General features: G+C 42.0%; 1 protein-coding gene across 5 annotated transcripts in view; it reads left to right on the top strand.

The window, feature by feature from the left end:
• KIAA1549 (KIAA1549 ortholog) overlaps positions 1–23,314 on the top strand; it is a 204,986-nt gene that overhangs the window by 132,777 nt on the left and 48,895 nt on the right. For all 5 annotated transcript variants that reach the window (XM_075123048.1, XM_048830947.2, XM_075123050.1 and 2 more), the window contains 3 exons: positions 1,856–2,001; positions 13,078–13,255; positions 18,012–18,196. In XM_075123048.1, the coding sequence (XP_074979149.1) occupies positions 1,856–2,001; positions 13,078–13,255; positions 18,012–18,196 (509 nt within the window). The remainder of the gene's footprint in view (positions 1–1,855; positions 2,002–13,077; positions 13,256–18,011; positions 18,197–23,314) is intronic.

Here is a 23,314-nt window from a genome sequence, read left to right as displayed (position 1 = left end):
CTTAAAAAAAAAAAAAAGCATTTGAAAATCATTTAGGCTTAAAAAGAATTCAAAACTGAAACACAAACATTTGTACTGAAAACCAAATTAAAAAATGAGAATTTTAGCCAAAAATATATAAACTTTTCTGAAAACTGAATTTTTTGGTCAGACTCTTCTGAGCTTTTGATCCATTTTTTCAACCAAGAAAAAACTAAAATTTGACCAAAATGAAAATTTTGTATGAAAATTTTCATCCAAAAAATGTTTCAACCAGCTCTGTTTGTGAAGGATATTTTTGATAAATTAATTTCTGTTGCTGAGAGTGTCAGTCCAGCATCCTCCTATGATAGAAATTTCACAAGCAGGTAAATTCTTTTCCATGCACCTGTGATTGAGAAGTACACTAGGGTAGTGCTAGTCACAGAGTCAGCTGCTTTTCTATACATTCATGGACCGCTAAAGGGCCAGGCTATTACTGTTTCACCAGCCAGTGAAAGAGCTGCTCCAGCTTTGGGACTGATCAAAAACTAACACTCTTTTATGTGGCTGAGCCAATTGCCATTAGTCAGTCAAATCATGGGGGTGGAACAAGTGATGGAAGCCATCTTAGAAAGTGGGAGAGTGAAGCAGTGGTCCCTCTGGCCCTGAAGGGAGCAAGAGATGCTCCTGGAATGTGGCCCACACCAAGAAAGGAGCTTTCCTGTAGAGAGGCAGAAAGAGAGGAGATGCTGAGAAAAGAGCAGGAGGAGGGGGCGGAGGGGAGGCTGAGTTAAGGAACCTCGCATCTTTGTGTATGTGAGATCAGGGGATGGGGTTCAGTAAGAAAAGGCCAAGGAAAAGCAGCCTGAAATGGGAATGCTGCGAGGAAGTCTCTGGGGAACACAGTTATGGCTAGAGGCTGCCACAGTGGCGGCTCGGGGCCTGGGGAAGGAAGTCTCAGCTAAAGGACTGTAGCAGGTGCGGGCTTGGAATTCCAGCCTGCTGGAGACCAGATTCAAAAGGGTGAGGTCCAAAGTAGAAAGGCAGCTGCCCAGCATGGACAAGCCCTAAAGACTTTAGAACCTGTGGGATCCTTTCAGGGGAGTGCATGGGCCCATGGAGGTTAGAACCTGTCTGAACCAAAAAAGGGCTTCTGTGCCCAGTAACTACTGATGGAATTGCTAAATGTGGTATGCATTAATGACGATGATTAGTGTAACCCCTTTAACTGAACTGCCGTGGTGGCTCTAATGGTTGGAGTGTCTACAGCACTTGCCTCCTGGGTTGTCCAAGCCACTCGTGCTAACCAGTTTCTGTGCACCACTGCTCTCATAGGCTTAGGCTCGGGGCTGTCTGAAACAGGTGACGATACACTCTTCTCCTTTCTGTTTCCTACCTGTTCTGCTATTTCTGTCCTATTTTTATCTTCCTGTTTATATCCCCTATCCCTGCCTACCCCTGACTCTGTGACTGGTGAACTCAAAGTATGGTTAACATTGAAAGCAGGTAAATCGGAATTGGTTATAACTTTGAATTCTTTACTCTCTGCTGCTTGTGTTTTGATATATATCATTATATATATTTTTTCATATATTTAGCTTTTTTGGAGGCAGGGCTGTCCCATGACTGCATTTGTTCTGGACCAGTCTAGCCCCTGTGAAGTTCCAGGAATCACCTCAGCGGTTTTTTCTTTTAATACCCCTTCTTCCAAGGTCTTGCATTGCAACTTGCAATCTCCCGCTGAGCTGGGAGGGATTCCTGTATGAATATTTCAATGCTATGCCAGCAGAGGGCTCTAGAGAATGATTCAAGGCCTGCAATTGAAGTTGCATAAAAGACACTAATGCTTCTTACTAATTTGTTTGTTCTTGGGTTGATTTTTTTTTTAATGTAGTTCTCTTGGGTGTTGTCAACCAGCGAATTCAGGAGGAAGTGTTTCAGGCTGGGATGGAGCGGAAATTGGCTCAGCTGTTAAATGAGGCTTTGACCGGAGGGCGAATATGGAAACGAGCCACGTTTGCCGGCAGCAACGTTGTGCAGGTACTAATAGGTCAGAGGCTGGACCTGTGCTTGTGTGTGTGTGTATGTGTAAAGGGGAATAAACTGTTCAAACAGTAAATAATACCTAGCACTTGAAGGAAGAAGAGATGAAATGAAAGCCTCTAGTCCAGCTGCCATATGTGACTGATGCATAAATCATGTTGTGCAACTAACATTCTTTTAGCTGCCCTGCTGCCTTTTGAACTAATGACTGTGATAACAGTGAAAACAATGGGAGTGTTAAATGGTTATAAAGTAAGTATTGTGATTTTAAAAACAATCCTCAGAAACAGCTCTTAAAAGCAGCCTATTTTAAGAACTAACTGAGTTCCTGATTTAGTTGAGGTGTCTTGCAAAGAGAGGGACAAAGCTTTTATGGATCAAAGGCTGCCCTCCCCTTTGGGGGGGGCCATACAGCTCTTAAAACGCTTCTAGGTACTCTGTCGTGTTTTGTAACAGTATATAAATATGAAATAGGATAATGCGTCTGAGTGCTGGCTGGCACTTATGCTATGCAGCTAAGGGATCTTGTCAAACAAAATAACATATTACACTTTTTAACTGCCTGTTTGGTCTGATATTCTCAGTCATAGAAGTTGTAGTGAAAGAAGAATTAACTGCACCAGCACCATGTTTGGCATCCATAACAGCCCCTCCCATGCTGTGATGTCTGGGTGTTGGTGGTTCTCAGACTGTACCTTCATTGTGGCTGGTGGTGTTCATGTGGGTGAAAGCCACCTTTTGGCTGCAAAGGTTTGAAAACTTAACCTTTCCTTAGATTTCTGGCTGTCACAGATGGTCCTTTATCAGCCAGATCAACAAACTGAAACCCAGTCTACCTTTTTAATGGGAAAGTTGTTTAAAAATAACTTTGCCAGCTAATCCATCAACAGTTGACCTAAGAGTTGCCATCCAGGCAGTTCAGACCTGTCATCTTCCTTCAGTATAACCCTGCAGTGTCCCCTCCTGTTTTAATTTCCAGATGTTTGAGGGGTTTGGGGCTCAAAGAAGCATCTGTTCTATGAGTAGTTTGTATTTTATTTCTTTTGCGCCGCTATGATTCACTGTGAATACAGAGCCCTGTTTCAGATTTTTCATTCTCCCCATTGCACATGTTTATCCCTCTGCCTCTTGAAATAAAATAAACCTTATGTCTTACCCACAAAGATGCGATCATATTGAAAATACATACAGTTAGGCTGCATGGAAAAAGTTTACTGTTTTATCCTTTAGGTAATAAACCGCCAGTTCTGCGTTTTTACATGCACAGGTTTTAAGAGAGATCCCTTTCTAGCGATGGTTTCAGAGTAACAGCCGTGTTAGTCTGTATTCGCAAAAAGAAAAGGAGTACTTGTGGCACCTTAGAGACTAACCAATTTATTTGTGCATAAGCTTTCGTGAGCTACAGCTCACTTCATCGGCTGTAGCTCACGAAAGCTTATGCTCAAATAAATTGGTTAGTCTCTAAGGTGCCACAAGTCCTCCTTTTCTTTCTAGCGATAGCATTGTATTTCACTGGGAGAGAACACAGAGCTTTACTCCCAGAAGTGGCTGTACTTGTGCTGTATTCTATGGGCCAGGTCTTAGGCCTGGTCTACACTTAAAAATTAGATCAACCTAGCTACGTTGCTTAGGGCCAGCGGCCCTGGAATAATTTGTCTAGTGGGGGTGCTGAGGGCAATTGAGTCAAGCTGTAAACCCTGTAGATCATGGAAACCACTTCAGTCCACAGGGTGCAGCAGCAGCACCCATAGTTCCAGCACCTGTGCTTAGGGCTGTGAAAAATTTTGTGTCCTGAGTGTTGTAAGTTAGGTTGACCTAACCCTGGTGTAGATATAGCTAGGCCAATGGAAGAATTCTTTGGTTGACCTAGCTACCACCTCTCGGAGAGGTGGATTATCTACACTGATGGAAAAACCCCTCCACTGATGTAGGAAGCATCTGCCCTAAGGCCCTATTGCAGACATGGCCTTAGTCACCAATAACTGTTCCTTTTTACTGCTTCATTGGTACAAAGGAGCTATCAAACTTCCTTAACTGGGCAGCAGCTGAGGATTCCCCCAGTGGTGAGGCAGTACAACCTAGTACTGCACCCCACAACCTTTGCTTAATTCCCTAGGGATACCAGCCTTTCATCACTCCTTTTTACCAAACTATACCATACTCTCCCAGCACAACACAGCACTACACCAAACCGCCATAGCTAATTGTGTTAGGTGAGGGTAATTTGGTGAATGGGTGTATGGAGAAGAGACGGTTGAAGGGGGAAGAGTTCAGGTTGTGGTGTATGGTAGTTGTGATAATGTTAAGACACATGCCTGTAGATCAAGGAGGAGAGGGTATATATTGCCAAGTGGCTTAACTTCTCATATCCTTGCTTTTGTGGGCTAATGTCAGGTATGCAGTGTATGTAGCAACCCTGTCCTCTTCACAGTGAAGTTTTGTGTGCTTTATGTATAATACTACCAACAGTCCTTTTGGCGCATAAGTGACACCTGTGATCTGGTACATGTAGTCCCTTGTGCTTGTGTTGGCTGACAATTACCGACTTTATCTCCGGGATCAAGTTATTAACTATCAGAAAGTGACCACACTTTTGTAATTTTTCTTTTTTACACTCCATTGTTTGCCAGTACCCACTTAGAAGACAACAGGGAAGAATCTTATGCCCCCACAAACACGACCCTTCATGTGTCTTCACCCAAGTTTGAATTTGCAATCCTGGGGCGAGCATGGAGTTACCTGATGATCACTTTAGATAAGCTATTACCAGCAGGACAGTGGGGTGGGAGGAGGTATTGTTTCATGATCTCTGTGTGTATATAAAGTCTGCTGCAGTTTCCACGGTATACATCTGATGAAGTGAGCTGTAGCTCACGAAAGCTCATGCTCAAATAAATTGGTTAGTCTCTAAGGTGCTACAAGTACTCCTTTTCTTTTTGCGAATACAGACTAACACGGCTGTTACTCTGAAAAGTGTCAGCACTATGTGACTGGAAATTCTGGAGCACTTTACTTTTAGCTTGCGTGTAACTGAGTGTAAACGTGGACATAAACGTTTCTCTCCCTACCTGCAGTATTTTTTCTTCTATAGGCAAAAGAGTAACTAGTACAGTGCACTATTTACAATCTGCGACTCGTCGCCTAAACAGGACTTGTGTTCTTCCCTCCCCAGCCCTCAGAACCACATATTAGACTGTGAAACTTTGCAGTGTTCCCACCAAAAGTGATGAAGTCCTTTTCAGTTGGACTGCCCTTTGCAGATAGGTAGTTAATGTAGTAATAGGGTAACCTTGACTTTTGGGGGATCAGCAGCTGTTTTATTAAGGGGGTAACCATCTTTTCATAAGAACTGTTATTCTCTCAGTGTTCGGGACATAGAACTACTGCACATGCTCCTTGTCCTGCCTCTTGCAGCCACTCGCTAACAGGATCTGCTAGATCCGCAGAGTTTTAGTGTGTACAGTGGTGCTATTTGGGGGAGGTTTAGGCTGGATATCAGGAAAAACTTTTTCACTAGGAGGGTGGTGAAGCACTGGGTTACCTAGGGAGGTGGTGGAATCTCCTTCCTTAGAAGTTTTTAAGGTCAGGCTTGACAAAGCCCTGGCTGGGATGATTTAGTTGGGGATTGGTTCTGCTTTGAGCAGGGGGTTGGACTAGATGACCTCCTGAGGTCCCTTCCAACCCTGATATTCTATGATTCTATGGGTTTGGCCTGTAATTATTGAGGGTGAGGTAGCAGAAGTGTAGGTTTGAGCCCAGATTCCTGACCCCAATAAAGCTACTCTGCACCATTATATGAGGATTCTTTTGGTGTAAGGGACTCCAGGTGGTGCAGAGCTAGTCCTGTGCCATCATGCCCAGCCCTGGCTTAGTGTGACACATGTCTGAGACCAGGGTGGGTGGCTGGAGTGTTGTGGCATTTCAGTGGTCCATTGGCTGCACACTAGCCCCTTGGAGCCTGTTACAAATTGTTGTAACATAGAACATCACCTCTCCCACCTCAGCTGGGGATAGGAGGCATAGAAATCAATTCTCAACTGCAATAAACCTTTTAATTTTGCTGCAGCAGATTCTGCAGGGTTCTCTGAACGAGATTGTGAACTGGTTTGGAGAAGTGTGTGTGTGTGTGTGCGCGCGTGCATCCAGAGGACACCATGACACAAATAACAAAATTTCCAGTCTATGCATGTTATTTTCAACCTTTCTCTTATACTGCAGGCTAGCAGCATGTGGTGCATGATGTAATGCCTTTTCTGATCGCTCTGTTCTAATACCAACCCACAATGAAGTGAAATAAGGGCGCAGACTGCCAGTTGTACCAAACTGTGTGTTGTTTTAGTTAAAAGGACATTTGTCCACTGGAGACTAAACTGAGACCACACATTCATGTCACTTGTGACAAGCCAGTTTAGAACTGAGGTTTCCTGAAGTGAAAGGTACTTTGTATTAAAACACGACACCACTGAGCGCTGTGAAAATTGAAGAGCTTGTGCTGAAAAGGAGGCAATTGTTGATAAATGCTATCACAGTAATTGTTTTCCTTTCCTATGCTGTGAAAGTAGAACTGGCACCGTGGTGGGGGGCACATTTTTTTCCTTAATAAATATGTTTATTGAAAATCATAACTGGGTAAAATCACTTCTTTAAATCTAAACACTTTTGAACCTTTCATAAAAATAAGAGGTTTGGACTGACGGTACCCAAAGGGCTCATCTTTTCTTTTCCCATTCTCTCATCTGCATTGCTCATAGGGTGGCACGCTCTGTTAGATAAACACCTAAAGCCATAGCTACACACAGGATTTACAGCCTTACAGTTGCTTATTATACACAACACAATCCCGTCTATGTTTGTGTGTTGGTTCAAATGTTTCACAGAGAATTTCACCTTTTATAGCTTCTTCTTGCAAATGCAAGGCATACTCTGTAGGTTACATTACATCATGCAGACTTAAAGGCACTTGACATTTTTATGAGTAGTCTGTCATGTCAGCTCTCATGCACTTTTATGAGGAATGAGGCTGTTAAGTACTGTTTTAAAAAAACACCACCAGAAGCTCATATTAAAATAATACTTAATTTATGTTAGATGGAAATTATCTATATTCCTTTTGAATGCTGTAGAGAACAAAAAGGTGAATCCTAGAAAAGAATGGCACTAAGGTTGTGGCACAACGTGACGAAAGCAGTGAAGTTCTCAGTTAAAGGAAAACTACAGAAATTAAATAACTCATATGGCTAATATTTAGTTATCTAAGAATCTATATGAGAAAATAATTATTATGTAAGTGTGGTAACAACCTTGATATCAAAGGGGGGTTCAGCTTTTCACTGAGAGCAGTGCCTTCTTTTGTATGATCAGTGTACCCTTCCCAAATTGACAGCACATAATCTGTTAGTAAAGATTGAGGTTATTTGGGATTTTTATTATTTTTAAATGGAAACTTTAAGAATTTCCACTGTCTGACCTTTTTGTTGGAATTCTTTTGTTAACTTTTGCTACTCCAGCATCTGCCCTAGCTGGTGAACCACCTGTTAGTTTGCTGGGGACATGTCTAAACTTACTGGGGATTGACAATGCTGCGATCGATGCGCCAGAGGTCGATTTAGCCAGTCTAGTGAAGATCCGCTAAATCGACCACAGATCGCTCTCCTATCGACTCCGGTACTCCGCCAGAATGAGAGGTGTAAGGTAAGTCGACGGGAGAGCATCTCCTGTCGATGCAGCACAGTGTAGAGTCCGCAGTAAGTCGACCTAAGATACCTTGTTTCCAGCTACATTATTCACAAAGCTGGAGTTGCATAACTTCTGTCAAATTACCCCCGTAGTGTAGACAAGGCCTGGTTTGATGAACCAGAGGTAGTTCACCAGACCTGTACTGGCAGCAGAGAGCTTGAGGGACCCATCCAGCACATGAGGGTGTTCCTGGCGGTGGTGTTTGGGGTGGGTCTCTGAAGGGAACTGTAGTGTTTCCATGTACCTTAGGCTTTCAGTAATGTCCTCAGATAGAGATTAAGTCCTCAGGCTTCCCTCTGCCTATGGCTGTTGGACAAACCCGTTTTGTTGTGGCAAACCAGATTTCCAGCTAGCAAAATAGAGGTGGTTTGCTGGCTGGGATAGCTGCTACAGGGACAGACCTTGTAGCTGGCGCCTCATACAGATTTAGTTACTAGTCCCTCCCAACATGACAATTGCAGAATCAGAGCCTAAATGCCACATTGGATGAATCCTTGATATTAGTCACAAATACTGCGACATGTAGACCCAGCAAGATTGCTTAAGGACACAGCTGCCATCATTAAAGCTGCACCAGTGTATTTCCTGGTTTTGCAGGTTTATGCAACATCTTACTCAAACCTAAGGTAGACTTTGTGTGTGTGTGTGTGTGTTGCTCATTGAACATATGGTTCATGCTGTAATGTCTGCTAAGTAATCCAGACCCTGGCAGAGCTTGACTTAATTGCATTGATGTTTAAATCCTATTTTTGATAGAGCAGAATCTCTTTTTGTTCTTTTTTCCTGTGGGATGTATATATTTCTCAAAAAGAAGTAATCCTGCTGTTTACTAATAAATTGGCAACTGATTATAGGATCTTTTGGCTTACTGACACAGTGCAAATGCTTTCTGAGTTGCTCCACTACGTAGATTTTCCTACTGTAATTTATGGACTGGAATTGGTTACCAAGGCAACACTATTCACTGACCTATGGTACTCCTTTGGAAACATTTTTTTAAATTAATTTTTACTGACACTGCAACATAGTTAAGCTTTTAGTCTGTAGAGGTTAAAGCACATGTCTAATATTAACAGAAAAGATGTGATTTATGCAAGCAGAAACGGAGTGAATTGCACTGACGAGGGGTTTTTTTGGTTTTGTTTTTTAATGATTGAAATTCTTGCTTTTTTCATATGCTTCCTCTTCCTTCTCCTCCACCCTCAAAGCACAGATATAAAATACTGGCTCTTGCTTCTTAACACATGGAAGGCATCTCCATTTGATGGGAAAACTGGATTTCTATGCATTTGTGCTGTCTTTAGCACCTTAAAGCACTTTACAAATTATAAAACAAAAATAATATGAAATTGTACAGAAGACCTCACCGGGAAAATAGTATGAGACCTACTACACGTAAACTTTATATATATATATAATACACACTGTGGTCTATATCTTGTACTATAAAATATATCTAAAATAATACTTTAGATGTAAACTGCTATGTAAGTGTAGAGAAATCCAGAGTTTTGCAAAAGTGGGTGTTAATTACCCCATTTTACAGATGTTGACTTGATAAAGTGTGCGGATGACCCAAAAATTGAGGGTGTGGTATATAATGAAGAGGATGGGTCACTGATTCAGAGCAAACTAGATTACTTTCTAAACTGGGCATAAGCACCAATATGTGTTTATGGCTAAATTTAAGTGTATACATCTGGAAACAAAGAATGTAGGCCATACTTAGGGATGGGCATCTCTATCCTGGGAAGATTTGGGGTTATGGTGGATAATCTAGCTGAACATGAGCTCCTAGTGCAGTGGTTCTCAACCTATTTATCATTGTGGGCCACATATGCAGCCCACAAAGTGTTACCTGGGCCACAGGTTGAGAACCACAGTGCCACCTCCCCCCACAAACCCCTATACCCAGTGCCCTCTGCCCAGAGCCCCCTCCACAGAGTGGGGCCAGAAGCAGAGAGCTGGGCAGGGACTCTGACCCTGGACCCCATCATGTGGGATCAGGCAGCAGCCCAGACCCCGGTGGCAGCCTGCAGCCGCTGGCAGCCCAGAGCCCACAGGGGAACCCGGCACCCGGGGCCTTTAGCACACAGCTCAGCTAGGCTGCAGCTGTGTGCTAATTGGGCTGCACGTGGGCCATGGGGTTGAGAACCGCTGTGCCAGTGTGCCACTGTGGCCAAAAGGGCTAATGTGATCCTGGAATGCATAAGCAAGGGAATCTTCAGTAGTAGAGTGCTTATTTTATGCTGTACTTGGCACTGGTGCGACTGTTGCTGGAATAGCATGTCCAGTTCTGTTGTTCAGAGTTCAAGGACAGTGTTGGTAAATTGGAGCGGGTTCAAAGAAGAGCCATAAGAGGATGAGCATGCTCCGGGTTGCAGCGCACCCTGGGCTGCCTGCAGCAGACAGGGCCTGCCTGCCCATCCTCTGCTGACTATGTCCAGACCCGGAGCTCACCGCCAGAGCAGCGGGCTGCCCAGTAAGTCATTATATTAAAATTTTGTACCATTATTTGCAAGCAACAGCTGGTGCAGGGTGGAAATTTGTCCTGTGGGTGACTTGCCAGCTAGGGTGTCCCTTGGCTCGGTGGATGGGATTACCCCTGCCGCTGACTGTCTGGGAGCAGCCGTGGAGGGACATGTTCCCGACTGGGCAGCTGCAACAGGCCAGGTGGGGAGGAGCCCTCTCCCCCTCCTGTGCAATCTCTGCTACAGGGCTCTAGTGCCTTCCACAGCAGTGATCCTCTCTGGCCTGGACAGCATCCTGGTGTTGAGCCCCACATGGGACTCCTACTGCACTGAGCTGGGCTTGGAGCAACCCGCCATAGTCACTACCGCCAGCTGGAGGTCAGTGCCCGCTCACCCATGCACAGAGACAGCAGCTGGGCAGCCTGCTCTGCTTCCACCTCAGATGAGCTCCAGGTGAGAGGCGCCCAGGGCACAGAGCTGCTGGGTGCCACACGCCAGGCTCGCTGCCCCCTGGACTGCAGCGCAGTGGCCTGGAGGAGGATATACTGCTGACCATGAGCTGTTTCGTTGGCCCAGCTCAGGCAAGGCTTAAAGTAGGCAGAGTTGCACGGGGTCACAGTCCTGGCAAAAAAGAATTAAAAGTGGAGTCGGGTCACAAAGGGGTGCACTTTTAAGTGCTGCCCTACCAACTGCATGAACATTTATTTCAGCTGGAATTATCAAAGAGCCACCCCCACCATACATTCTTTTTCCAGGTTAATCCCCCCCTCACCCTTCCAGTGTTATATATCATGGGCAATGACATTTTATATTGTGTGGTTGCAGCCCACATAACACATAGAGAACTGCATATGCGGCTCACAGTGGTAAATAGGTTGAGAACCACTGAGTTATAGACAGCTCCTCAGCTGGCAGAAGGGTTGAAGGAGAGTGGGAGGGTGAGATCCTCCCATCTTTTTCCAATCTTTGTACTGAAAATAAATTTGTCTTGTTTGTGTGTCAGTGTGTGAAATCTAAAGTGTATATTCATGATATAATTGCATCAGAGTCCAATAACACTGTTACGATAAAGGATCTGTCAATTATTTCATCATAAACTTGATGTTCTGAGATGGAATGTTACAGCTAATACAACTGGTGTGAACTGGAATATTGCACTGCACTCCCTAATAACAATTTGAGTGTTGGAAACTGGGGAGGGGAGAGTAGTTGGCTTTGCTTTCATAAGCCCTGATCCTGCAAACACTGATGCATGTGCTTAACTTTAAACATGTGCACAAATGGTTGGAGGAATGGGACTCGAAATCATCAGTTGAATGAATTCCTTATTAGAAGATAATTCTGTGAGAGAACAATACCGTTGCCCTACTGTTATGATTCTTTCCATATCGCATTACCTTGGTTCAGCCTTCCATAGAATCATTCCCAGCATTTATTTCACCTACTTTTAAACTGAATGCACCATATAAATGGTTAATCTAAAAACGGTTAAAGTGTATTAGATTTAATTTTACAAGAACAGAGTATTGAGGGTTGTCATCTACAATTTAAATGTTCATTCATGAGAAGGTGTCTACAGGGCTGCCTCAGAGAACACATATTTTTGATTAATGGCATTAAAGTTGCACTGAAGGAATGGCTTCTTAGTGTGTCTTGTAAATTCTTGGCTTCTTGTAGGAAGGTTCGGTGCTCTAGTTGTGAACAAGCAAAATGATTCATTTGGAGCAAATAGAAAGCCTTCCTATACATATGGGTAACATCAACACAGTTTGGGTCTAAGTCAAGTAAATGAAGTCAAAAACAATAAAGTGAAGCCAAAATAGGTGCTTTGGGAAGGGCAAGTGAAATCAAACCATAAGGGAAATCAAACCCACGAACCCATAAAGTATTACAAATTCCTGACATCACTTCCCAACTGCATGGTAAAATTTAGCTGGGAATTAACTTCTTTATTTGGCACAAATCTGAATCGCTAGAAGTCACTCCTGCTCCCATCCCACACCCAGAAATCTGTGTTACAGCGATACCAAAGTTGTTCAAGCCAAGAACTTCAGCTTTGTGCTTGAGCGGTTGTGTTGTGCAAAGGGTTAGTTCACCGTAAATAATTGCCTCCTCAGCCACCAGGCAGTCATGTCTATAGATTTTTCCCTTTCCTGCAGCACTTGAATGTTGGCCTGTGTAATTAAGGGCACTGATTTAACACTGCATTGATGTAATCATCCACTGGAATAGATGGAGTTTTCTCTTAATAATGAATTGTGATTATTATTCCATTATTATTACTTATGAGGTGATGTCTTGAGTTTTACTTTGGGAGCAAATTATTATGGATTAATGATAAACACCTAACAGTCAGTTTTTGATGTCCTCACTTCCTCAGTATTAACTAGAGTGCTGCTAAAATCAGGGATATTTGCATGCTTAGAAGTAGTGTAGAATTAGGTCTTATATTGTCTCTTTAGTACTCTCACAGTCTTGGAGTTGTTTACACAACACGTCTTTCTGCTGGGTTTCTCTGGATACTGTCCATTTCCAGGTTTCGCAGTGAGCATTTAGTGGGGTACCATGTGTTCTGGCGTGCCTGGTCTGATGGATATTAAGATTTCACCTTAGCGGCAACATGTTTTCTCACCGTGATCTAATTTGGGGCCTTTTGCTCTTGCATCATCAGGGGTTAGTGACAGTGGCAATTCAAAGAGAAGCACTGATTCTCCCTAGGTAAAGCTGTTCTCATCGCCTTTCTTTTTGAGTGCAAACCCATAAGCATAGAAGTGTGTGAGGAAAGGGTTAAAAGATGAAATATGGGAGAACCTTGGAGGAAAAAAATTTTTTATTTGAAGTTTAAAACATTCCTGTATCTCTTCAGATTGTCAACGTGTCACGGCTAGTGGGTGCTGATAACCCTGTAGAACTGATCTATTTTGTGGAAGATCAAACTGGAGAGAGGCTCAGCGCTGTAAAGTCTTCAGATCTGATTAACAGAGTTGACATCCAGAGAGCCGCTATCATTCTTGGATACCGCATTCAAGGCGCAGTTGCACAACGTAAGTCCCACCAACTCTGCATCACTGTACCACTGAAAAGAAAGGAGAAACATGACCCTAGTTATGGAAATCTGGAGACTTGCCCAAAGCAAACTGTAATACGTATTATATCATGTCTGTAATGCATTAGAACTGTCTGTGCGATGCCTGTTCTGTGTCCACCAGCCAGAAACGGGACTTTTGAGGCCCTTTGTGCTGCTCCAGCCCCTTTAAGCACCGTGAAGGAGCTGGAGCAGGGGTGAGGCTCTCACCCGTGAATTTACAAAAAATGTAGGGTAATGGGGAAAAAGTATACTTGTGGGATGGAATATTCCATCTATGTGAAATATGCAAGTCTACACAATTTAAATATTACTCTTTTTACAACTCCCTACCCCCCAAAAAAGCAAAAAAAGAAAGCCACTTTTTCCTTGTGAGTGAAAGATGCAGTTACTGTGGGGAAGGGGTTGTTTGGATCATAACAGCTGGGAGGCATAACTTGTGGCTTCTTTTCCTTGATTGAATGTCATAGATCTCATCTTTATTTACTGATCTATTAGTGATGTGTCTGTAGTTTGATCTTGTCATTACCTGTTAATAAGATTTCATTAACTAGATGTGCATGAACATTAGTATAGGAGATCCCTAGCATGCCAACTCAATGAGAGTTGTGAGGCGGGAATGTGAAATGGAAAATATTTACAGCCAAATGAAGCTAAGGTGCCATATAAGAATTACTCTAAACTGTGCACCCTGGTGTGGGGGGAAGGTTTAAAATCTATAACATTTGTAATATAAACAATATAATATCTCTGACTAGATTTAAATCCATAATTAACTTCATTTATTTTCAGTGTAGGCAACACATAGAAACATAGGACACAGGACTGGAAGAGGTCTCCTGGATCATGCAGTCCAGTCACCTCCTATCTCAAGCAACCACGTCTCATAATCCAGTTCATAAATTTAGCAAACTCCATTTAAAACTAGTTAGGTTGTTTGCCCTGAGTACTCCTACTGGAACACAAGACTTTGCTGTATGTAGATGAGAAGTGAGTGACAGGAAAGCACAAAGTCTTTTTGCTTTGGTAGCAATAGCTAGAATAGTCAGATATAATACAGCATATGTCTGATCTACAAAGTCACTTGCAGAAAGATTTTTATGGAAAAAATGTATATGCCCAGTGAGGTAGTTATTATGAAAATATTAATGATTGGTTCATGCATGATTTTAAAATATTATTTTCCCTCTAGTTTAGTAGTTTAGGTAGCTCAGTTACCTTTTAAGCTTATGCTCTATATTTACTAATGTAGTGTAATATTTGTTTGGGAAATATTCACGAAGTTGTAAGGATAAACCAGTATTGGGATGTTATTTAAGAACATAAGAACGGCCATACGGGGTCAAACCAAAGGTCCGTCTAGCCCCGTATGCTGTCTTCTGACAGTGGCCAATGCCAGGTGCCCCAGAGGGAATGAAGAGAACAGGTAATCATCAAGTGATCCATTCCCTGTCACCCATTCCCAGTTTCTGGCAAAGAGACTAGGGATACCATCCCTGTCCATCCTGGCTAATAACCATTGATGGACCTATCCTCTGTGAACTTATCTAGTTCTTTTTTTAACCCTGTTATAGTCTTGGCCTTCACAACATCTTCTGGCAAGGAGTTCTACAGATTGACTGTGTGTTATGTGAAAAAATACTTTCTTTTGTTTCTTTTAAACCTGCTGCCTATTCATTTCATTTGATGCCCCCAAGCTCTTGTGTTATGAGACGGAGTAAATAACACTTCGTTATTTACTTTCTCCACATCGGTCATGATTTTATAGACCTCTATCATATCCCCCCCTTAGTAGTCTCTCTTACAAGCTGAAAAGTCCCAGTTTTATTAATCTCTCCTCATATGGAAGCCGTTCCACAGCCCTCATCATTTTTGTTGCCATTTTCTGAACCTTTTCCAATTCTAATATATGTTTTTTGAGATGAGGCAACCACATCTGCACGCAGTATTCAAGATGTGGGCGTACCATGGATTTATATAGAGGCAATATGATATGTTCTATCCTATTATCTATTCCTTTCTTAATTATTCTCAACATTTGGTTCACTTTTTTGACTGCTGCTGTACATTGAGTGGATGTTTTTAAAGAACTATCCACAAGGACTCCAAGATCTCTTCCTTGAGTGGTAACTGCTAATTTAGACCCCATCGTTTTATATGTATAGTTGGGATTATGTTTTCCAATGTGCATTACTTTGCATTTATCAACATTGTATTTAATCTGCCATTTTCTTGCCCAGTCAGCCAGTTTTGTGAGATCCTTTTGTAGCTCTTCTCTGTCTGCTTGGGATTTAACTATCTTGAGTAGTTTTGTATCATCTGCAAATTTGCCCACCTCTCTGTTTACCTTTTTTTCCAGATCATTTATGAATATGTTGAATAGGACTGGGCCCTGTACAGACCACTGGGGAACACCATTACTTACTCTCTCCAGTCTGAAAACTGACCATTTATTCCTACCCTTTGTTTCCTATCTTTTAACCAGTTACCGATCCATGAGAGGATCTTTCCTCTTATCCCATGGCAGCTTACTTTGCTTAAGAGCCTTTGGTGAGGGACCTTGTCAAAGGCTTTCTGAAAGTCTGAGTACACTATATCTACTGGATCCCCCTTGTCTGTATGCTTGTTGCCCCCCTCAAAGAATTCTAGTAGATTGGCGAACCATGATTTTCGTTTACAAAAAACATGTTGACTCTTCCCCAATAAATTTGTTCTTTACTATAGTTCCAACCAGTTTGCCCAGTACTGAAGTCAGGTTTACTGGCCTGTAATTGCCAGGATTCTGGAGCCCTTTTTAAAAATTGGTGTCACATTAGCTATCGTCCAGTCATTTGGTACAGAAGCAGTTTTAAACAATCGGTTACAAACTACAGTTAGTAGTTCTGGAATTTCACATATGAGTTCCTTCAGAACTCTTGGATGAATACCATCTGGTCCTGGTGACTTATTACTGTTTATCAGTTTGTTCCAAAACTTGCTCTGTCACCTCAATCTGGGACAGTTCCTCAGATTTGTCACCTAAAAAAGAATGGCTTAGGTTTGGGAAACTCCCTCACATCCTCAACAGTGAAGACCGATGCAAAGAATTAATTAATGTAGTTCCTCTGCAATGGCCTTATCGTCCTGAGTGAGTCCTTTAGCATCTCAGTCATCCAGTGGCCCCACTGGTTGTTTAGCAGGCTTCCTGCTTCTGATGTACTTAAAAAAAAATTGCTATTACTTTTTGATTCTTTGGCTAGGCTGTTCTTCAAATTCTTTTTTGGCTTTTATGCTCCTTTCTATTTTCCTCACTAGCATTTAACTTCCACTTTTTAAAGCATGCCTTTTTGTCTCTCACTGCTTCTTTTACTTTGTTTTTTAGCCATGGGGGCATTTTTTTGATTTTCTTACTATGTTTTCTAATTTGGGGTATACATTTAAGTTGAGCCTCTATTATGGTGTCTTTAAAAAGCTTCTATGCAGCTTGCAGGGATTTCACTTTTGACACTGTACCTTTTAATTTATGCTTCACTATCTTCCTCATTTTTGTGTAGTCCCCATTTCTGAAGTAAAATGCGACGGTGTTGGGCTGCTATGGTGTTTTCCCGCTACAGGGAAGATGCTAATGGCTGTGTACATCCAAGTGTGTTTTTAAGTTTGTTCTCTTTTATTATTTTAATGAAATTTCATTTCCAAATAATTAATTTTAAAAAGTTTGAAGATCATAAATCACAAATAAAAAGCATATATGTTATTTTTATGTGTTTGTCTCTCCTGTTGCTGTCAAAAGCCCACAGAAACCAAAGGAAAACTTAATAAATTGATAAAAACAGTGAAACCGACTATACTCCAAGTGGTATCAAATGTGCAAAGTAAACAAAAGGGAAAAAATCTGATAATTATTTTCCTCTAATCTCTTCCAGTTGTACCAACTAGAGTTACTTGTAAGAATAATACACAAAAATAAATTCACACAGAAATATTAATTTTAGTTTGAAAGTGCCCCTTTAACAATTACAATTCTGACTGAAAATGTTTTACCTGCTATTGTTTCAAGTAGCATCTATAATTACTGTAAATGAAATTGACTAGAATTAATTTTCTCTATTTCCAGTTTGTTTACTTTGTGCATAGTCAGTTTCCTTGTGTCCCCTTGTATAATTAGTTTCCTCCTTTGTTAGTAGGGATTTGCACATAATAACGGGAAAGAAAAACATTTAGTAAATAAACTGGGAAAATATGATTGCAGAACTCAGGGCTAGGTGTAATACTGTACGTGAAAATACTGTTTAACCTGTTTTTTGTAGGTGACTGGATTTCAAATTGACTGTGTCCCTTTTACAAAGTCAGTGTACAAGCAAGAATGCTAAAAGTTCTCCCACACTGTTCCATGTCAACTCAATTTATGGCTCCTCCTGAACAGAGAGGACTAATCATGTCAAAGGCTGTGATGGAAACCCATTTTCACTTGCAACTTAAGCACAGGTCTCCAGAATTGAAAGTAGGCTTTAAGACAATTGATCATTTGCTCCACACTTGTGTTTCCTGGCCAAGATGTACATTAAGTAATACGTTTATCACCTTGCCTATACGGCAGTCTGTTTCCTATAAATGTAGCTCTTTGCTAACAATTATGAGAGTGTAGAAATGAATATCCCCTGAAGTGTCAACAGATAAAAAAAAAATATAACTGTATAAAATTCTTGTCTCCCCACTACCCCCTTCTAACTCCGCAGCTGTGGATAAAGTGAAAGAGTCATCGTCCGAGTCTCAGAATAACAATCTGTGGATTATTGTTGGTGTGGCAGTCCCAGTGGCTGTGGTGCTACTTATCATTATTATTTTATACTGGAAGCTCTGCCGAACAGACAAGTTGGAGTTTCAGCCAGACACCGTGAGCAATATCCAGCAGCGACAGAAGGTAAAAGGGGATGGGAAGATGTGTTGGGAATAGTTAAGGTAACCTGAGCACTTGTGAATGCAACAGTCTAGGAAATATATGGTGTCGTTAGAGGAGAAGGTGAGACGCACCATGGCAGAGGCTTCCTGCAATCTGGAAAAAAAAAGTGGAACTGCTATGAATTACACAATAATATAAATCCCAAAAACTCAGTGGTTCCCATTGCTTTTCCTTTGCTTTTCCTTTGCTTTCCTTCTAATGCTGTGTCACACCCCTAGGATCTGTCTTCCCGTTGGGGGAAACCTAGGTGACGAGGTTGAAAGAAACTTGCCTGCATCATTTTAATCCATCTTCTTACCTTTATTCCTTGTGAGAAAGATGCTGTATTATTCCTTCTAGATGCAAGAAATTCTCTAACTTTGTCTGGATCATCTCTGTGTCTTTTGAATACCTCATAAGCCAAACTGTTCCACTGCCCAATTGTCCCATTAATTCCTGGAAGTCAAGACTTATCTTAAGGCTCCTTCAACATAGGCTATTACAAATTTACTAAGTGTTTTGCAAGTATATTGCAAAAAGCATGTATTTTGTCCTCTTAACTTTCTAACTTGCCTTTACAAGTGGATTTAGCTTCCGGAAATGGCAGCTAAAACCTTTTATCCCTCCCACCAATCATGTACAATTTGTCTTATCACAAATAACATAGTACATGCATATAATGAAATCTTATAACCTGGGCTGTGTAATGGGTCTGTTCTTGGACATTTTCGTTGCTGTGCAGTTCTGTATGGCTGTGTGTGTGTATGTATACAGAGATATGTGTGTGTGCTCTACTGAGTGGAATATATCAGACTTTGGTCATTTCAGTTCTCTGTGCTGACAGAACTCTTCCTTTAACTTCCTGGAGAGAGAATCTTTTGTTTTTTGGAGCTGATATACTGAGCTCACTCAATATTGATAGAAATATGCAGTTGGTTATCAACTTAAAGCTCTGTCTACATTGCAACCAGAGGTTTAATGTGTAGCTTTTGTAGATGTACCTGCACTATCTTTAATCTAGCTAGTTAACTACAAATAACAGTGATGCCCTGGTGCTACACGCTTCAGTGCAGGCTGTATAATCCCACCTGGTCCCCCGGGTAGATGCAGGCATTGGTAGGCATGATGTAGCCTGTGCTGCAGTGTTCTCATCGCTATTTTTAGTGAACTACCTAAATTAAAGATAGCATGGGTGTGTCTACATGAGCTGAAGATTACACCCCTACTTGCAGCATAGATGTAGCCTGAGTATTCAGCCACAAATTTTTATGTGGTATGTGCAACATTTCCCTCCACAAGTTTATGTGGGGCAAGGCATTGTCTGGCCTTGCTGTGTTTCCCAGAAGTGGGGAAAGGTTTGGAAATGTAAAAAAACAAACAAGCAAAAACCCCCACCCAAAACAACCACTTTGCTTTGACTCAGTACTGATTCACAGGGAAGCGTGCTGCCTGGTGAATCACAAACCTCACTTTCTCTGGAAGCCCAAAGTGGTTTTTGGAGGTATTCCACCCAAGCATTAAGCAAAGCAAACCATATGTCAACCCCAGTCCTGCACTGGGATCTGCTAGAGCAAACCCTTGCATCTGTGTGCAGGTCTCAACATGGGCTCTGGGGTCCCTGCTTAGTAGGTCCTGATGCAGGCCTGGGGCTTGAGATTGAACAAGATCAGAGCTTCGGGTATTATAGCTAAAGTCATGGAGGGCTAGGCCATGGATGGCTCACCAAAGGCTCTTACGTAAATTAAGTTGTCATGGGTAAGAGGGAAGATCCTTTCATGGATTGAGAACTGGTTAAAAGACAGGGAACAAAGGGTAGGAATAAATGGTAATTTTTCAGAATGGAGGTGGTAACTAGTGGTGTTCCCCAAGGGTCAGTCCTAGGACCAATCCTATTCAACTTATCCATAAATGATCTGGAGAAAGGGGTAAACAGCAAGGTGGCAAAGTTTGCAGATGGTACTAAACTGCTCAAGATAGTTAAGAGCAAAGCAGACTGTGAAGAACTTCAGAAAGATCTCACAAAACTAAGTGATTGGGCAACAAAATGGCAAATGAAATTTCACGTGCATAAATGTAAAGCAATGCACATTGGAAAAAAATAGCCCCAACTATACATATATTATGATGTGGGTTAATTTAACTACAACTAATCAGGAGAAAGATCTTGGAGTCATTGTGGATAGTTCTCTGAAGACGTCCACATACTGTGCAGTGGCGGTCAAAAAAGCAAATGGGATGTTCGGAATCATTAAAAAAGGGATAGAGAATAAGATGGAGAATATCTTATTGCCCTTTTATAAAGCCATGGTACAACCACATCTTGAATCCTGTGTACAGATGTGGTCCCCTCATCTCAGAAAAGGGCAACTAAAATGATTTGAGGTTTGGAACGGGTCCCATATGGGGAGAGATTAAAGAGGCTAGGACTTTTCAGCTTGGAAAAGAGGAGACTAAGAGGGGATATGATAGAGGTATATAAAATCATGAGTGGTGTGGAGAAAGTGAATAAGGAAAAGTTATGTTCCCATAATATAAGAACTAGGGGCCACCAAATGAAATTAATGGGTAGCAGGTTTAAAACAAATAAAAGGAAGTTCTTCTTCACTCAGCGCACAGTCAACCTGTGGAACTCCTTGCCTGAGGAGGTTGTGAAGGCTAGGACTATAACAGGGTTTAAAAGAGAACTGGATAAATTCATGGAGGTTGCGTCCATTAATGGCTATTAGCCAGGATGGGTAAGGAATGGTGTCCCTAGCCTCTGTTCGTCAGAGGGTGGAGATGGATGGCAGGAGAGAGATCACTAGATCATTACCTGTTAGGTTCACTCCCTCTGGGGCACCTGGCATTGGCCACTGTCGGTAGACAGAATACTGGGCTGGAAGGTCCTGGGTGGTGAAACACTGGAATGCGTTACCTAGGGAGGTGGTAGAATCTCCTTCCTTAGAGGTTTTTAAGGTCAGGCTTGACAAAGCCCTGGCTGGGATGATTTAACTGGGAATTGGTCCTGCTTCGAGCAGGGGGTTGGACTAGATGACCTTCTGGGGTCCCTTCCAACCCTGATATTCTATGATTCTATGATTCTTTAATGTGCACCGAGGCTGATAGCTGGGACCAGGGGCACTTGAACAATTTGTATAGTGGGGGTGCTGAGAGCCATTGAAGCAAACTTTAAACCCTGGATATGATGGAACCCATTTCAAGCCAAGGGCTGCAGCAACACCCCGAGCACCCCTAGCTCCAGCACCTACAGCTGGACGAGTATTCCTTATGCCCCCTGCTTTGCCAGGAATCTGACTGTGTCTGTATATATCTGCAAAGAGTACTTTTTCAAGCAGGGACACCTATTAAGTCAAAGCGCACTGGGGAACTTTACACAAAGTAAAACTATTTCCCCCTGTTTATTTCCCCCCCACACACACACACACACACTGTTTCTCACACGTTCTTGTCAACTGCTGGAAATGGCCCACCTTGATTATCACTACAAAAGGGTTTGGGTTTTTTTTCTCTCCTGCTGGTAATAGCTCACCTTACCTGATCACTCTGGTTACAGTGTGTATGGTAACACCCATTGTTTCATGTTCTTGTGTATATAAAATCTCCCCACTGTATTTTCCACTGCATGCATCCGATGAAGTGAGCTGTAGCTCACGAAAGCTTATGCTCAAATAAATTTGTTAGTTTCTAAGGTGCCACAAGTACTCCTTTTCTTTTTGGGGAACTTTAGTGTGCAGTGGCAGGGTCCACATGGACATTTAGTGGCAGGCACACTGGAGCACTGTAGATTTAAACCCCAGCTTACCACGCACTAACGGTTCATCTGGACAGGCCCTGACAAGGCGGCAGATCAGATGATTGGTAGATATACATATTTCATAGTTGTGGGCTGGTCCAGGTATGAGTTCTATTTTTGAATTATTGTGTATTGAGTCATAGAGCTTTATCACGGGCAATTTTAGTATGTTTAAATATAAAAGATAAACTTTCTACTTCTATGAACTCAGGGCTGCCTTTGTTTATTGGGCTCAATAACACCTCACCAGCAAGACGAAAAAGCAAGAAAATAAAAAATTTTAAAATGGAACTTCTCCTTTACACTCTCTCAAAGGGTCTTCAGCACATTTTCATATTGCTTGTAGAGACTATCGGCACTTCAGGGATGTAATGAAATGTGCTGTGTTCTGCCCCCAGTGCCCACATTATAAAAAGTTTTTTGTTTTGTTTTGTACAGTGTGGAAATGGCAATAAAAAGTGAAAAAATCTGTTCCATCTGAAAACTTTCAACCTGCTCTACTTGTGTCTTCTGTGAGGGGGGCAATATTCATGAGTGTTGCTGACTGATGGTTGCCTGTGAAATTGTTCTATAACTTAGGTAATTGCTGCTGTTTTGTAGATGCTGTTGCAGCTGCTATGGGTTTTCCAAGTCTCTTTTTTCCACTTTGAGATATTGCAGGAGCTTATCCATGCTCAGTATCAAGCCTCACTCATAATTAATGCCTTCAATGGAAGAAAAATACAGTTGTTCTTGGTTTTTGTGAAGTTTACTGAGGTTCACGTTAAAACTGGAGAGGAAATACAGAAAGATTGGGGAGGGTGACATGAATCACTGAAAAGAAGCTTTCATAAAGAAGGTGCTTCGGAATGGATGTCTGCGAGTTTCAAGGATAATAAAAACCTTGAGGTACAGCCCTGAAGTGGAGCTTTTTGAGAGATTCCCCCTTCAGTAAGTTTTTGCACAGTATGGATTTAGGGTGGCCAGATACCCCGATATTCGGGGCTTTGTCTTATATAGGCGCCTATGTGAATTAGACATTCCAGGGTCAAATTTTTCAAAGGGAGCTAATTATGTGCCTGTGGTAAATTGCAGATGATACAATTTAGACTTCTAATTACCTGATTTGTAGACACAACCAAGATGTTAAACATTTACATTCTATTATTTGTGTGTGCAGTTGATTGTACCCATCAGGACTTTTTGCTCCAAAAACATAAACCCCTCCTACATGATACGGTTCTGTGGTGACCTAGAATCCTATTTTCGACGTCTCCAACTCAAGGAATATTGCCAACACACCACTGAACAACATACTCACCCACAGA

The sequence above is a fragment of the Caretta caretta genome, chromosome 1, assembly GCF_965140235.1.
Source record: "Caretta caretta isolate rCarCar2 chromosome 1, rCarCar1.hap1, whole genome shotgun sequence".
NCBI classification, from domain to species: domain Eukaryota; kingdom Metazoa; phylum Chordata; order Testudines; family Cheloniidae; genus Caretta; species Caretta caretta.
Note: the sequence above shows the minus strand (reverse complement) of the source record. Positions and strands in the feature narration are given on the sequence as shown.